Here is a 15,461-nt window from a genome sequence, read left to right as displayed (position 1 = left end):
TTTCTGAGGGAGTTATTCAGAAAGCCAACCTATGATATTGATGATACATATTATCAAGTTAATAAACACACATCTCTAGAATTGTCATTATATGTGATCACAGTGGGAAATAAAGGGACAGCCCCTGCTCATAAGGATATTACAGTTCTTGGGAAGAACTAGGATAAAACGATATGTGCAAAGCAGAGGGAAGGTCCATTCTAGAGGTGCCAAGCCTGTCACTGGAGCAGCTTCATCCTACTAGTCTGCAGAGAGACCCTGCTTCCTACACATTTAGCTGAGCAGTGGTGAGGCAAATGATTCAAACACAGTGGCCAACAGATACTATGCTGCACCCGAGGAGTGTTGACCAAAAGTGCAACAGCCTTTCAACTTTCTTTATTAAAAACGCCTGAAATCTTAGCGACTTGAGAGGCTGAGATAAGGAAGATTGTGGTTCAAAGCCAGTCTGGGCAAATAGTTCTCGAGTCCACATCTCCAAAATAAGTTTGGAGCAAAATGAACTGTAGGTGTGGCTCAAGTGGTAAAGCACCTGCTTTGCAAGCATAAAGCCCTGAGTTCAAACCCCAGTACCACTGAAGAAAGGAATAAAAAAAAGAAAATTCTCAGTGTATTAGCAGAGTTGCTCATCTCATGCATTGAGTGCCTACTGTTTTCCAAGCACTGTGGTAGGTACTGGAGGTACAAAGGTAAATATCTTAAGTAGCTTATTGTCTGGTGAAGAAGTGCATTCGTAAGCAAATGTCTTCAAAGGCCACAAGTGCTCTGATGGAGGCTCACGTAGAGCAAGATGGCATAAAGAGGAGGAGGTTAATTTTATTGCCAAGAGACCAGAAATGCCTTCATAGGACAGTTAGCCTTGAACTGATTCTGGAAATCAGTAGATATTTGGTCATAAAATGGAAGTGATGGTTGAGGTGTGCAGAAAGAGATGCGTTTCTAAGCATCAAATGTGGCATCGAAGCCACCATCTTCATTAATGAGAAAGCCCTTTCAGTGTCCCAAGAACTGGTCCTTGAAGAAGTTACTGGGCATGATGGGAGAGGATTCTACAGAGATGGGCTGTGAGCAGACCAAGGAAGATATCTGTGTCAGGAGAAGGAGTTTGGTTCTATTTCCTGCAGGCCCATGGGGTGTCACTAAGGTGTCACTAAGGTAGTTAGCACCTCCCTGGCCTTGCCTTGAAACCTACTACCTCCCACCCTCAGGAGATAATGAGAATCCACTCACCTTGTGATGAGGCAACTGGTGCAGTCTTCCTGGGTTGGCCCCCAGCACTGGGCACATGAGGCATCACAGACTTGGCAGTGGCCATGCTCATCAATATATTCTCCTGGGGAACAAAATGTAGTTGTTTACTTTATTTCTACATGACAAGGCTGCCTGCGCTGTCAGTCTGAGAACAGCCAGCACTCTCTGTGGCTGCCTGAAAGCAATGGAGTTAACATAGAGTGACAAGGCCCTGAATGGCTCCAGTGGCCAGACCTAAATCTTGACCTTGTAATAACAATTTTTCCTTTCTCAGGGGCCTCAGAAGTTGGAACCTTAAAACATTATGAGGCAATGACATGATTTTGGACCTAGTCCATATGTGTTACAGATTTTATTAGTAGGAGGCCAAGGAGGGTTTCCCCATTGGACTCCTTTACTGAGCACTTACTGACTTCCCATTAAAAGATGAGGCCTTAGACCTACAGAGACCCCAAATCAAGTAATGACCAGGACCCATTCACATCTTGTCTGAGTGTGCCAGAGAGGGAGGGATTGTGATACTGGTCAAGAGTGAAAGTTGAGTCTTGGCTGACCTTTGGAAGATATGAACTCCATTTTATCCTGAAGGAGCAACAGTGAAGGGATAGCCAGAGAATTCTTCCTTTAAAGGAAAGGTTATTTTTCCCAAGGAAAAACACATATGAAACCTTGCCACAGAAGCAAGTCCAGCTGCACAAATTTCTTTGGAACATTTAGGAAATGACTCCCACGACAAAGGTGATAGAAGCAAACCACATTGAGTGTGATAATCCAAAGAGTGGCCTCCGCTCATTAAACTCAACCTCCCCTTCCATGCCACATTCTTCTCTTCCTCTCCTGCAATTGTTTGAAAGAAAAGAAAAAAAACTTCTTCAGCCAGATCCAGAGAGCCACTTTTTGTTTTTGGTTTGGAAACAGATCATGCTTAGAATAAAATATCATTTCTGACTTTGGAAGACTCATATCCTTCACTTGACCCCACACCACCCCCAATTTTGACAGCCCTATAAGCATCTGAACATTGTCTATCTGAGATTATCTGAGATGCAGCTGGTGTGGTGAGGTGGGATGACCCACCCATGGCTTAATCAAGCTGTCATACCAGTACTCTCAGATTTACTGCTGCTTTTTGTAGATGCATTGAGAAAAGCCCAGGAAACAGGCTTGACTGGTGAGGGATGAAGAGACATTCATGCTTCTGCCTTTTCCCCACAGCGTTACAGAACTGATACAGTCAGGAAAGGTAAGCATTACAAACATGAATCCTCCACTTGCTAGAACTAACCACAAAGACAGAAATGAAGGGATTGCTGGAGTTTGCCCTTACATTGCAGAGAAGGCCCTTCATCTAAAGTTTTTATATTAGCTTTGCTAACTGTGGGGAAAAGGACATGTTAGAGTGATACAAATATCTAATAGCAATATATTCTGCCTACCCTGGACTGTGTTCTAAGTCTTGTATTTGTTACCAAAATTAAGAGCAGAGGATCCAGGGCAGACCTGGTAGGAAGAAATAGACCTTGCCTACGAGGTCCAGTGCAAGTTGGATGGTATCTATGTATCTCTCAAAAGATATACACTGAGTCAGACAGAAATGGGAGAAGGCCACAGAGACTTCAAACTTCAAAGTATATTCTAAAGAAATGTGGCAAGGGAGGGGTGAGGATAGGTAAGACACCTAAAAAACTAGCTAGCATTTGTTGCCCTTAATGCAGAGAAACTAAAGCAGATACCTTAAAGCAACTGAGGCCAATAGGAAAAGGGGACCAGGAACTAGAGAAAAGGTTAGATCAAAAAGAATTAACCTAGAAGGTAACACCCATGCACAGGAAATCAATGTGAGTCAATGCCCTGTATAGCTATCCTTATCTCAACCAGCAAAACCCCTTGTTCCTTCCTATTATTGCTTATACTCTCTCTACAACAAAATTAGAGATAAGGGCAAAATAGTTTCTGCTGGGTATTGGGGGGGGAGCGGGAGGGGGTGGAGTGGGTGGTAAGGGAGGGGGTGGGGGCAGGGGGGAGAAATGAACCAAGCCTTGTATGCACATATGAATAATAAAAGAAAAATGAAAAAAAAAAATAAATAAAGAAATGTGGGCTCATAGAGAGTACAGCTTCTTCACTCATTCATTCATTCCATGGATGTTTTTTGAACATCTATATACATGCCAGGTACTAGGTAAGATTCAGAGACATACAAATTTAAAAAGCCAGGGTTTTCAAAGATTTTTAAGAAGAATGATTTATAAGGAAATAGTTATACTTGAATGCTAGCCAGGAGCTTCCTACTTCCTCCAATAGTCTAAAGACTAAGACAGAAGAGGAAGGAAACTCATGGAACTCAGCTAGACCTTGTAGACCTAGAGACAAAGACAATTACTTTGCCTTGAGATGTGTACCTGTGGGAGCTATGCAATGGTTTGGTTCTTCCAACTCCTCATTTACCTTACTTGTCACAGCATAGCAGACCCAATGCTAGGATCAGATTTTCAACTAAACGCATCTTGCTGTTAGGTCAAAAGCTGCTACAACACATGAGAGTTGTACCACATCCACACCCAAAGTCTTCACAATTACAGATGAAGCATTGCTAGGTCAGGTAAGGGTTATTAGGATATTATTGTGAAGCTTGAATTCTCTCTCATTTGCCTCCTCATTGTGTTCACTATACCAGTATGAGGCTTTAATACTTTGGCTGTGTATTTTCTTATTTTGTCCAACTATAATGGCTTCTATCAACATTCTCAAGATGCCACCTTAGATATAATGACCACTAAGCATTGCCCATCTCTAAGATTTTGAGTAAGCTCTCCAAATACAACCTATGCATGCCTCATTGTGATTCTACATTACCCAGGTGGCTCTTTATGATGTATAACTTGCTCTTGCATTCCCCACATAGGCTGGGCCAAACCATCTCAAAACATAAATTCCATTCTTGCTCAGAAGGAGATAGCCCTCCTAATTTGCTCCTAATTTGCCTCCTAATTTGCTCCTCAGCTGTTTGAGTTCTCAATGTCAAAATTCCTCCTTAAGTTTTCCTTGACTGATCTCTTATCTCCTATCTTTAAGGAAGGTATGTCTCTACTCTTTCTTCAGGATATTTTGCCCTCTGTCTTCAATCTCTTCTTCACATCTCCCACAAACTTCAGATTTACAAAATTTCTCCCCTAACCAAAAACCTTCCCAAGCTCTTTCCTTTCCTGATAAGTGACTTCAAGCTCCTGCTATTTGGAAGCAAAATAGAGAAGGTTTCATGACCTTGAAGTTTATGTAAGAGAGTCAACGAAGGACAGTAACATGGTTCATCTCTCCAGTCTGCACGCCTCTTCACTTTAGAACAAACTCTGGCTTTAGAACAGATGACAAGGCAGGGACCTGCCCCAATTCTCATATTTATGTAGATGTCCAGTTTGTTACATAAACAACTGCCCCCGGTCCTTACAGAAACAAGTTTTCCACTGCACATTTGGAACTCAGGAGGTCAGATTCCAAGGACATAGGGAAGTTGCCTTATTTTTTTTAGTTGTTGGAGCAGCAAAGTCTTATCATCTATCTTCCTTGCACAATGAAGTGAATATTTATGACAGACGTGATTTACAAAATTCTAAGAAAAAGTGACTTCTAGTAGAAACTACAGGAGCCAGTAGTTTGTTCTCCACCTCATTCTACAAGCTCTTTTTTTCTGGCTTCTTTATCCATTGTTATTATTTCCAAGTTATCTTTCTCTTGTGATCAAAAATTTTCCATTCCTCTTTTAGTTCCTTTCTCATCCTACCCTCTAATGGTTCAAAGGACATAGAGGAAACAGGGTCACATGGGAGGAATGGTGCCTTGAAAGTTGAAGGCTCAGCTTAAAAATGGACACTTGTGAATTAAAAAAAAGTATCAGTAAGTGGTTCTTACTCTTCCTCTGCTTGTTCCATTCCCTTACTAACTCGGCAGAATGTTACCAACAAGTCTGGGTTACATACAAAACTTGTGACATCATCCAGAATAGGTGAACATGAATTATATCACTCATAGTTCTGAAACATGATGGAGACACAATATCTTTTAGGTTTATAAGGTCAGAGAGCTCCCTATCCTAAAGAAATGCTATGCTATCTTTTATACTTCATAGTATTTCTTTATTGACTAAGGACAAATATATTGTAGTTTGTATAAATAAATATATAACCTAAGACATTAATAAACACTTAAGTGGATTACGCTGTGCATTAAAAACAACTTTTGGTCAGGTTACTGGTAAGAGAGGATGGGAGGAACAGTTGGGAATTTAGTAGCTTAGTTTTTGATCTGGTTATCTCATTCAGCAACTTTGAGTATTAATTATCTGTAGACCTCTGTTGGAGGACTGTTTACACACCTTATCACACAGATGCCAGGAAGTCATAGTGTGACCTCATTGAATAATTCCACAATCACAAGTGCTAATTAAATCCTCTCTTTGCAAGAATGTCAATATGTAGCTTCCACCTTAAGATACTACTATGTGAAAACAATTTTCATGAAAAAAAAAACCATATGTTTATTACTTTCCACAAGCTACAATAAGTGCTCAGCAACACTTTCAACTAATTATATGCTAATGAAATAAGTCAGTTTTTAAAGCCTCATTAAGCAGAAGTTTTATAGCAAGGCTCAAATATGAGGCCATCAACTGGGACTCCAACATCTTGACTTTAAAGTCTGTGCAATCATTCAGCCTTAAAAAGCAAGGAGATTCTGACACATGCTACAGGGAGGATGAAGCTTGAAGACATTCTGTTAAGTGTTGAGTACTAAAAATCACAAGAACAAAATAGAACCAGGGACCAGGAGATGGAGAGGGGCAATGTAAGCGGCTATTGTTTTATGGGTAGAGAGTTTCAGTAGAGAAAGATAAAAATTCTGGACATGAATGGTGGTGGTGGCTGCCTGACAATGTGAATGTACTTAGTGGCAGGGGACTGAACACAAAAACAGTTAGAAGCCTAAATTTTATGTTATATATATTTTGCCACAATTTAAAAAAGTCTACTTAATGAATTTGTTCCTGAACAAGCCAATACTAAATACTAACCATGAAAACTCAGGATTGTCTGCCATTTGGGGTCGGGTACTTGAGCATCAATCATCTAGAGTGCCAGGCTTAGGGACTGCCTGTGCTGGTGGGAATAAGTGGACACATGGATAAAACTTGTCATAAGGCAGACATCTGGCAGATGGAAAACTCTGTGCTTTTCTCTTTCTCAGGATTCATTACAGCAGGAATGAACACTAAGCAGCCACAAGGAGAGTCCTATGTCCACAGCCTGGAGGTGCCCGGGGGTCACTGCTTTTCTATCCTGTTAGCTCAGCGTTTTGCCTAGCACTCCCCACATGGGCTTGAATTGGCTTCTCTGGTCCCCTTGCTTTTGCATTGTCAGGAGCAGGCTTGGATCTGTGGTTTGTGCAAGTACTCTGTATGTTCCTCTGACACCCCAGTGTTGGCACTCCTGCAAAGAGGATGGATCATAAATTGTGGATCCAACACACATGCAAATACTTAATTTCCTTCAGCTTGTATGTTCAAAGAACAGAATTAAGAGTACACCCTTTTAGTTCCCAGCATTGTTTGAGCCCTGACCACAGTCAGGCAGCTACAAAAATGTATCCAAAGTGCAGCCTTGGCCCACACACCTGAATAGAGCAATCACACAAGCTCCTATTCATTGATATTTACCATATTACATACAAGTGCTGTACTATGTAATATTGAATCCAGACAACAACCTCTTTTGTGAGTAAGAAACAGGCTCAGGGAGATGAAAAACTTTGCATAAATTCATTCAACCAGGCAAGGGACAGAGTTGGGCTGTGCCTCCAGTGTGTCTGAGCCTTGGCCCATGTTCTTTTTACAGTATTTCCCTGCTATGGATTCAATTTCCTTTTCAGTGTTCCAACTAGCTTTGCTATTTATAAAAAGAAAGAACTGAGTATATGCCGCACCTAAACCACTTGGTGAGGTAGCAGTTTCAAAAAGGACTTTACTATGAAAATAAATGGACATTGAACAAGCATGTTGAACAAGCTGGACTTACACAATGATTGGCAATACTCACCAAATTTTTTTTCTCTGATAAAATGACAACCATTTATTAAAATGCAATTTTATGTATCAAATAAACTGAGCTTTATAAGCAGTTCATTCTGCCCATTAGACTATAGTATCCTAAGCAGAACTCAAAAGTATTTTTTTAATTGGTAAAATAAATTGATTAGGGCTCAGGACAGAATTTTCTACTGCTTAGTTGCTATCTAGAAACAAGATAAATTGGTGCCTCAGAAATAGTTAACAAGTAGAATTATGGCAACATCTCTCTGATCCCCAATTTGTATGAAAATCTCATATATAGGGAGATTCTTGCCTATCTTTTAAGGAATTTGGCATTCCTGTATGTTAATGAAAAGTCACTGAGCTCAGCATGAGGATGATAGAATTAAAACCTACAATACTGTGTGACGTCACTTAGATGTGTAATCTACAAAAGCAGAGAGTAAAATGCTGGTTTACTAGGGACTAGAGGTTGGAAGGATGGGGGCGATATTGGCCAAGGGTAGAAAGTCTCAGTTAGACAGGAGTTCAAGAATTCAATTGTACAATGTGGGGATCAGAATTAATAACAATATATCCACGGGTATATGGTTCCAAGGAGAATGCAGTTGAGGAAAAATCCACTACTGCTCACAATGCATTGAGTTTAAACACAACTGACAATGATCCGGGACTGACTGAGAGCTTCTTTGCATCAACTGAACTGCATGACATGCATAGGGGACTTATTTTTTTTAACTGAGGTTGGTCAAAGCCATGTGTAAGGAATTTGCAAATAATGTAGGCTTATTGTATTTGAAAAACCCGAAAATAGTAGATTTTAAGTGTTCTTACCACCAACATGCAATAAGTGTGTGAGGTAATCCACATGCTAATTAGCTGGATTTAGTCTTTCAACAGTGTATACATATTTCAAAGCATCCTTCTGTACACTGTAAATATATACTATTATTATTTGTCAATTAAGGAAAAATGGCTCTGCAGAGTTGGTTGCAAGACCAGATCCAAGAGGGTAAAAAGGAATCAGTGTGATTATTATCTGTAAGTAAACAAAATAAATTTACAAACTGCATCATTGAACTTGAGGGTGAAGAAAATCATGGAAACACTCTTGCAAGCAGAGCGTGTGGTAGATGGAAGTCCCGGGCAGCTTAGGGGTGTGAAATTTCTTGACAGTGTATTGAGTAGGCTGTCTTTGCATTTCTATGAGCCTAGAATTTTTTTTACAGGTTTTGCCAGAGTACTTAATCTCCCGACTCTGGTTTCTAAGTGAAGATTTTATCCTCAAATGTCTGTTCTATTTGTGGCTACAAAGGGGCCAGTCTCAAAGGGGAAAAGAAAAAGTATCTGATGCATTCACAATGAGGAATATCTGGGTCTTAATACACAGTGACAGAAGTAAGGGACCATAATTTGAGAGAATAACTCATTTACCTTTTGGGAAGCATTGCTAACTGCTGGAAATAGGTCACCACTGGGGGACACTTACTGAGGAAGTGAATGACTGAAGAGGTCAGAGGTCCAGGAACTAAGGGCCTCTCACTGACAGGTGCAAGCTGACAAGGGGTAGGATGGGCTGTTAGTAGTGCTTCCGTGTAACCCATGAGGGAGCACAGTGCTGTCAGGTCTAAGGTGTACATCATTTCCTTTATCTTTGGAGTGGTGAAGATGGCAAGTGAAACTCTCAGGAGCATGGCCCATGGAGCTTTCCTGACCCTTCTGATCTGGAGCGTCTCAACTGAAGGGTGTTAGCATGCAGATGGTTGATTGCCCAAGTCCTTCACGGAGCTTAATGAGATCAACATGTTCTCAGTTATGGCTCAAGGCCCAAAACATGGAGGAGACCTGAACTCAACCCCTTTTATTTCTGTAGCAAGTCAAAGGACCTCCCTACCAGCTGTTATAACCTTTTAAAAACCCCTTAAAAGTCTGGGTGTGGTCACCTTCCCCACTCCACTGCCCCATGGGAAGGAACCTCCTCAAATCACCCTCTTTCTTTTCTTTGGTATCAACAACCTACAAAATGCTGATTTCATCTTTCCTCTCCCACACTCCTGAATACTTGCCTCATATACTGCCTTCATGGGCTCAAATATTTCAGCTGAATCTCTAATTAGGAGGAAGGAGAAGTCCCTGGAAAGAGGAAGAATTGCATTCCAAGTCCTACAGCTGTACCATAGCCAGTCTCAGCTCCGGTAATCAACAAATTATCCATTAATTGGGTCACCATTTTCACGGTCCATCCATGGATGTGAATGCTTCCTTCCGAAAATTTCAATAGTTTGTCTAGTGACAGGTCTTTGTGGAACATGGCACTCAGGATGCCTCAGTCCCTTTGTGACCGGGGAAGCATCTCATTAGTCAGGCTGCCATATGTTTCATTGGGAGTGACCAAATTGTGCTTTTCAAAAAGCCTACGTGTATAAAGAAAGAAAGAATTGCTCTATGCCTGTTGTCACCAGAGTGTGAAGCACTATGTTCGGCGAAGGCACAGAATTCAGAGTCATCTGACCTGGGGTTGACTTTTGGCTCCCTTCTCCAGCTGTCTGAGATTAATCAAATACATATTTCCCTGACATTCCTCTTCTGTAAATTGTGCATAATACCTCTCTCCACTCTCTCCCTCTCTCTCTCATAGGATGTAGTGGGGACCAAGTGACAAAACAGAACTAAGGCACCTCATATGGTGGATGGCAAAATGTCACTTATAATTATCAGGTACATCGATTATGTTATGTCATTAAATTTCTGGTCACAATGTACGGCAGGTAGGAGCTATCAGTTTCATTTGTTCAAATATAGAATTGAAGCAACAGAATATAAACTCTGAACATCACTCAAAACCCTGGATTCCAAGTTGTGTTGTTCTACCCCTCCCAAGGGGATTTGGAAACTATATTGGCTGCCTATGTGGGTGGCAACGAGGTAACTAAAATTAATGACAATGTGTACCCAGAACAATGACCGCTCACAGCAATTGAACTGCAAGATGCAACCTACACAGTTTTTTTAAAAAATTGTCATTAGCAGTCCATTTTAGACAGCCTGTCTGTACCAGAATGAGAGCAGCTTTTCCTGAACTGTGCTGTGGAAAATTCCATTGACCAGGACGTGCCTTTCTCAGGCTCTGAGGTCAGTCTGTCAGAAAGGGTTGCATCTCCGTTAGCTGTGCTTCCTCCAGCAGCATCATCAAAGCAGCTTCAGAACTTGGGGACTCTTGGTGTCACCATAGAGCAGCCATTGTTCCTGAGCGCTTGCTTCTTTAAATGAGTGGGCGGAGATGGACTTTGCTTCCTTACCTGGCAGGTACCAGGACTGATTATAAGGTCTCTCTCTTAGTAGGGGTGGAGCACATAAACAGGTGAGCATGTGAGTGAGGGTGTGGTGTGTGTGCGTGTGTGTGTGTGTGTGTGTGTGTGTGTGTGTCGTGTACAGCAGGGTATAGGGTAGGGAGGTGGTGTGTGGGGAGGAGGCTTTAGAATTTCTAGGCTTGAGAGAGAGTCTCAGGTGCTTCCCTGCCTACCAACATCCGCCCACCTGCTTTACATGTGATTGGAGGTTTAGAATGTCCAGAAATTGTTATGGACGCATGGTTCCACCATACAGAGAATACCACTTTCCCCTCTGCAAGTTTCCTCTCATTTTCACTGTGTCTTCAAGTGATCATGAGCTGTCTTCTCCCCATTCAGAGAGTAAGGGCTTTCCCTGAGAGGCAGGAGAGAAGTTAAATACTTGTATCTGGCAGGAGATATTCTAAATGTGAATTCCATCGCTGCTTTGGCCAGCCGTATAATAACCTTTCTGAGCCTCAGTTAGCTCATCTGTAAAATGGAAATAATCACAGCTACATTATAAGTCAGTCAGAGGAATTGAATGAGCTGTCACTTGAAATGTGCTTGAAAGTTACTAGCACACTATTCAGTGCTGTCTAAATGCTAGCTATTGCTCTTCCAATGAGCACAGTCCCCCAGTTAAGCAAGAGGGGAGTGAAAAGACATTTAGAAGCTCTCAAATCTTAGCTCACTTATTGTTGTCTGGGGGCTCTGAGTAATTCATCTTTTTCAACTTCATAAAAGAAGAGAAATTGTCCAAACTTTGTAGTTCCCTCTTAACTTTCCTGCCTGGTATTAGGTAAGGTTCTTTCTATGCTATCATTGATTTAGAAGTATGTCAGTAAATATAAACAAAATACCTAGAAAAGATTTTCCTCTCTCCACAGTTGTTCAGGGACCACTTATGAGAATGGACTCCAATTTTATTAACCATTTTATTAACTTTTAACAACTTAACAGGCAAGGTCTTGTTTGACATATAAGTTCTTTTCGAGAAAATGACAGCCAGTCTACCCTTTCACCCTATCCTAATCGCACAAATTTAAAACTTTTAACTTTCTAAGAAATTGTTGGTACCCCAAACCAGTATTTTATTAAAAGGTACATCATTTATTCTATTGCTCAATATCATCCTTCTTGTGGCCTTGTAGAGAGACCTTCTAGGAGTAACATAAAGTTGTGACTTTGATCTTCATTCAGCTCTTAACTCAGTGGTCAGGAATTGGTTATGAGCTAATTTGTCCAGGCTCAGTATAAAACTAGGGAATTATTTCTTAGCCATTAGTAGTATCATAAGAGGATTCTTGACTTATCAAAATATTTCAGAATGATGCGCGTGCCGCAGTACGGTCTTGCTCTTTGATCTTTTCCCTTAAGGCCTCAATGGCTCCTTTAGAGATTCTACTTCATTAACCCACCCTATCTCTGCTGTAGAGAGCCTGGTTCTACTAGTAAAATCCCTCGACTGGTTAGACTCTCATGAGAACTTGTCTTCCCAGACCAGTCATGCAGAGACATCACACAGAGCAGAGAGCGCCTCCGACTTCATGACCAAAAGGCGCAGTAGCTCTAGAAAGTCTACATGAGCCTTTAGTACATTCAGATGCTTTGCTAGCAGAGCTTATCTAGCTTGAAGGTAGTCAAGTCAGCATTTGAGGAACATTCAGACTTTCCTTCCTTGACCTCCATTCTCTCCATCACCACATTCACTCCAAATAGGCCTTCAGCTTTTCCCTTGGAGGCCACTGCACCTTCTTGAGCTACTGACATTACTGTCCCCTTGGGAACAAGTACTCTGAGTCCCATTTTAAAGGGTCCTGGGCCTTCAGAGCCCAACCCAGCCCATGGTTTAGGACTATAGCCACCAGGCAGCAAGTGAGGGTTCAGTGTCCTGGCTGAGGAAGCCTGCTGCTTCCTGGACCTTTGGTTCTGTGATTCCTCCTTCAGGCAGAGCTGGGGAGTCAGGGCCTCCTCTCTTTCCCAACTCCCTCTGACTGCTGTCTGACCTGCTTTGACTCCTTTTTGCTTTAAAGGCTGCTTTCAATATTCATCATAACCAGATTTTACATGGTGTGATGTGTCTAGGGCCCCAAGCTCTCTGGGAGAAGGCCAATTTTTCACTCTGCTGATCACTGTTGGCCAAAATATGCAGGGACAAGCTGTGGAAAAACCACGTGTGGGCTGGGGAACTTCAGGGGTCTTTGACTTGTGCAACTATCTAGTGTAATTTAGGTTGTAATTTTCTAAAGATGAATTTGTAAGAGGCCAACATTTTCTATGGAATAGGAGCAAACAGCTTCTACAGTAGCAGGAATGGAGGGTGTGCAAACCCACAAAAGGAGCAGAGACAGGAGAAAGGTGTGGTTGTGTTGTTTGGGAATTATAAATCCAGACTTAAGGCAAAGATAAGGAAACCTTTTCTGCGAAAAGGTTTTCTACTTTTTTTTTTCTGTAATTCTCAGGGCCAGCTTATGGAGATGAGTTTTGCTCCCATTTTAAAGATGGGGAAACTGAGGCTTGGAAAATTTAAGCAATTTTTCCAAGGTCATTGAATTATTTATATGAATAATTGACACTTTTTAGTGATTGCCATATGCTAGGAATTGTCCTGAGAGACCCACGTGTACTAGCTCACTTGATCCTTACATTAAGAACCCTGTCGGGCCTGAATGGTGGCATATGCCTATGATCTCAGCACTTGGGCCCCCAGAAGCAGGAGGATCACTAATTCAAGGCCTACCTGGGCTCCATAGCATGACCCTGCCTTAAGAAAACAAAGCAAACAAAAATAATAACCCCATTGGGAGGAGGGCACTGTGCATTACTTTTTAAAATCATCTTGATTTCTCTTTTGAGAAAGTTGAGGCAATGAAACATTAAGTGACCTATTAGGGTCACCAGCTGTTGACAGCTGGGACTATACCAAAGAGGTCAGACTTTTCTTTTAACTAGGATTTTGCTGCCCTCCTGTTCCTGGAGAGTAGTAGAAATGGGATTTTTATCTTTAAATGTCATTCTTCTTCCAACATGACAGAAATTCAAATCTTTGTATGTGTGTGTGTGTATATGTATGTATGTGTATGTATGTGTATGTGTGTGTGTGAACATGGACTCCCCATTCATGTGACTCATAACTATTTGCTTGCCTACCATTTTCTGGGGGTGTGTTGGAAGAAGGCTCAGTGTTTATCCTTCATGGATAGACAGAATCAGCTCACCTCAAATACTAAGAACACAAGGTAGTGTTCAACTAAACACTCAAAATGATGAGTTGCCCAAAGCAGCTGGTTCTGATTGTTGTTCTCCCTGAAGATGGGGCTATTTCTTATTTATTTTTGGATCCTCATGGTGTCATTGCACGAGTGGAAGATTGTTCCTAGATGGTTTTATGTTCTTTGGGAGGAATTCATTAAAATTATTTGCTTGTTGAACAGAAATAAAATTGGTTTGGGCCTAAAAAGATGGGTATGTTTAGAAGGACAAGAAAGAAAATGGAAATATTTAAGGAGAGGAGAATGAGGAAAACAAAGATTGAAGGCTAGAATGAGCATGGTGTCTCTAGAAGTAGGCAAATGATTGGGTTGACTGAAGTAGAAACTGACTTTGGGGCAAATAAAAATGAGTTTGGATAGAGGATGCAGACAGATAATGGGACATTAGACAGAGGTGATCCATGAGTATGGCTGGCCAAAAGGAGTTATTAAAGATTTAGGATAAGGTAACAACTACAATGGGTACAACTCTGATGGAAAATCACCCTGGTCAAGAGAGACTGGATAAGTTGGAAGGAAAAGTCTAGGAAGCCAACTAGGAGATGACTAGAGTAAACAATGGCTGAAGAAATAGAGCTCTTTCAACCCAAATGGTAAGGGTTGGGTGGTCCGCTGGAAACAATGTGTAGGATAGAAGGAAGAAATGGACCTTATTGCTGATATAATCTATCTGTCCCTATTGCCCCTCCCCCAGGGATCTGGTTGAGTTCCCTTAATGACTTTCTAGCCCAATGGCTGCTCTGTGTCTGAATGAACCCTGAAAGGGAAGGAGAACTCTGCTTCTTCTTCCATTTTTGGAAAACACTGACTATCAGAAATGTCTTTGTAATAGGCCAAACCGGGTCTCCTAAGAAATTTTATACACTGGTCACTTCAAAAGGAAAAAAAGGTGGTCTGAAGAAAAACCATGGTATCTATGGGAACAGTGGAGACAATCAGATGATCTGAGTCCAAGGCTCAGACAGGTGGCTTTACCTGGCCATTGACACCCTGGGATTCTTAGTCACTTCTATAGCAGTGGATATGGAGATGACACAGGCCCTGCCTAGTTTCTGATCTGTTTGGAAGATCAAATCATATGCTTTGTGACAAAGCATTTTTGTGACTTTGAGAGCTTGTTTGGAGGTTCTAGTAGGGGAGTGCAGCTACTCGTATACCCTTGACCGAAGAATGGTCCTCCTCTATCGGGGATGGTCGTCCTCTTCGACCGAGCGCGCAGCTTTGGGAGGGACGCACATGGAGCGGTGAGGGAGGAAGGGGACACCCGCCTAGCCAGCCAGATCAGCCGAATCAACCCTGGCGATCAATGGGGTGACAGATGTCGCAGCCAGATCGCCCTCACATCCTTTTTGTGACTTTGAAATCTTCAAAATGCCATCTACTGGATAGGTGGATGAGATTATTAGGGCTCTACAGGAGGAAATATGGTGACATTTAGCACTAGAGAAAGCTCCACCCATATTCTAGCTCTGCCACCTTGCACCTGTGATTTCGGAGCTAGCTACTTATTATTTTTTGAATATG

General features: G+C 41.7%; 1 protein-coding gene across 4 annotated transcripts in view; it reads right to left on the bottom strand.

Annotated features, from left to right (window-relative positions):
* Pcsk5 (proprotein convertase subtilisin/kexin type 5) overlaps positions 1-15,461 on the bottom strand; it is a 413,349-nt gene that overhangs the window by 102,295 nt on the left and 295,593 nt on the right. For all 4 annotated transcript variants that reach the window (XM_074052070.1, XM_074052071.1, XM_074052072.1 and 1 more), the window contains one exon: positions 1,231-1,333. In XM_074052070.1, coding sequence (XP_073908171.1) covers positions 1,231-1,333 — 103 coding nt within the window. The remainder of the gene's footprint in view (positions 1-1,230; positions 1,334-15,461) is intronic.

This window comes from Castor canadensis, chromosome 13, assembly GCF_047511655.1.
Source record: "Castor canadensis chromosome 13, mCasCan1.hap1v2, whole genome shotgun sequence".
In the NCBI taxonomy this organism is placed as follows: Eukaryota; Metazoa; Chordata; class Mammalia; order Rodentia; family Castoridae; genus Castor; species Castor canadensis.
Note: the sequence above shows the minus strand (reverse complement) of the source record. Positions and strands in the feature narration are given on the sequence as shown.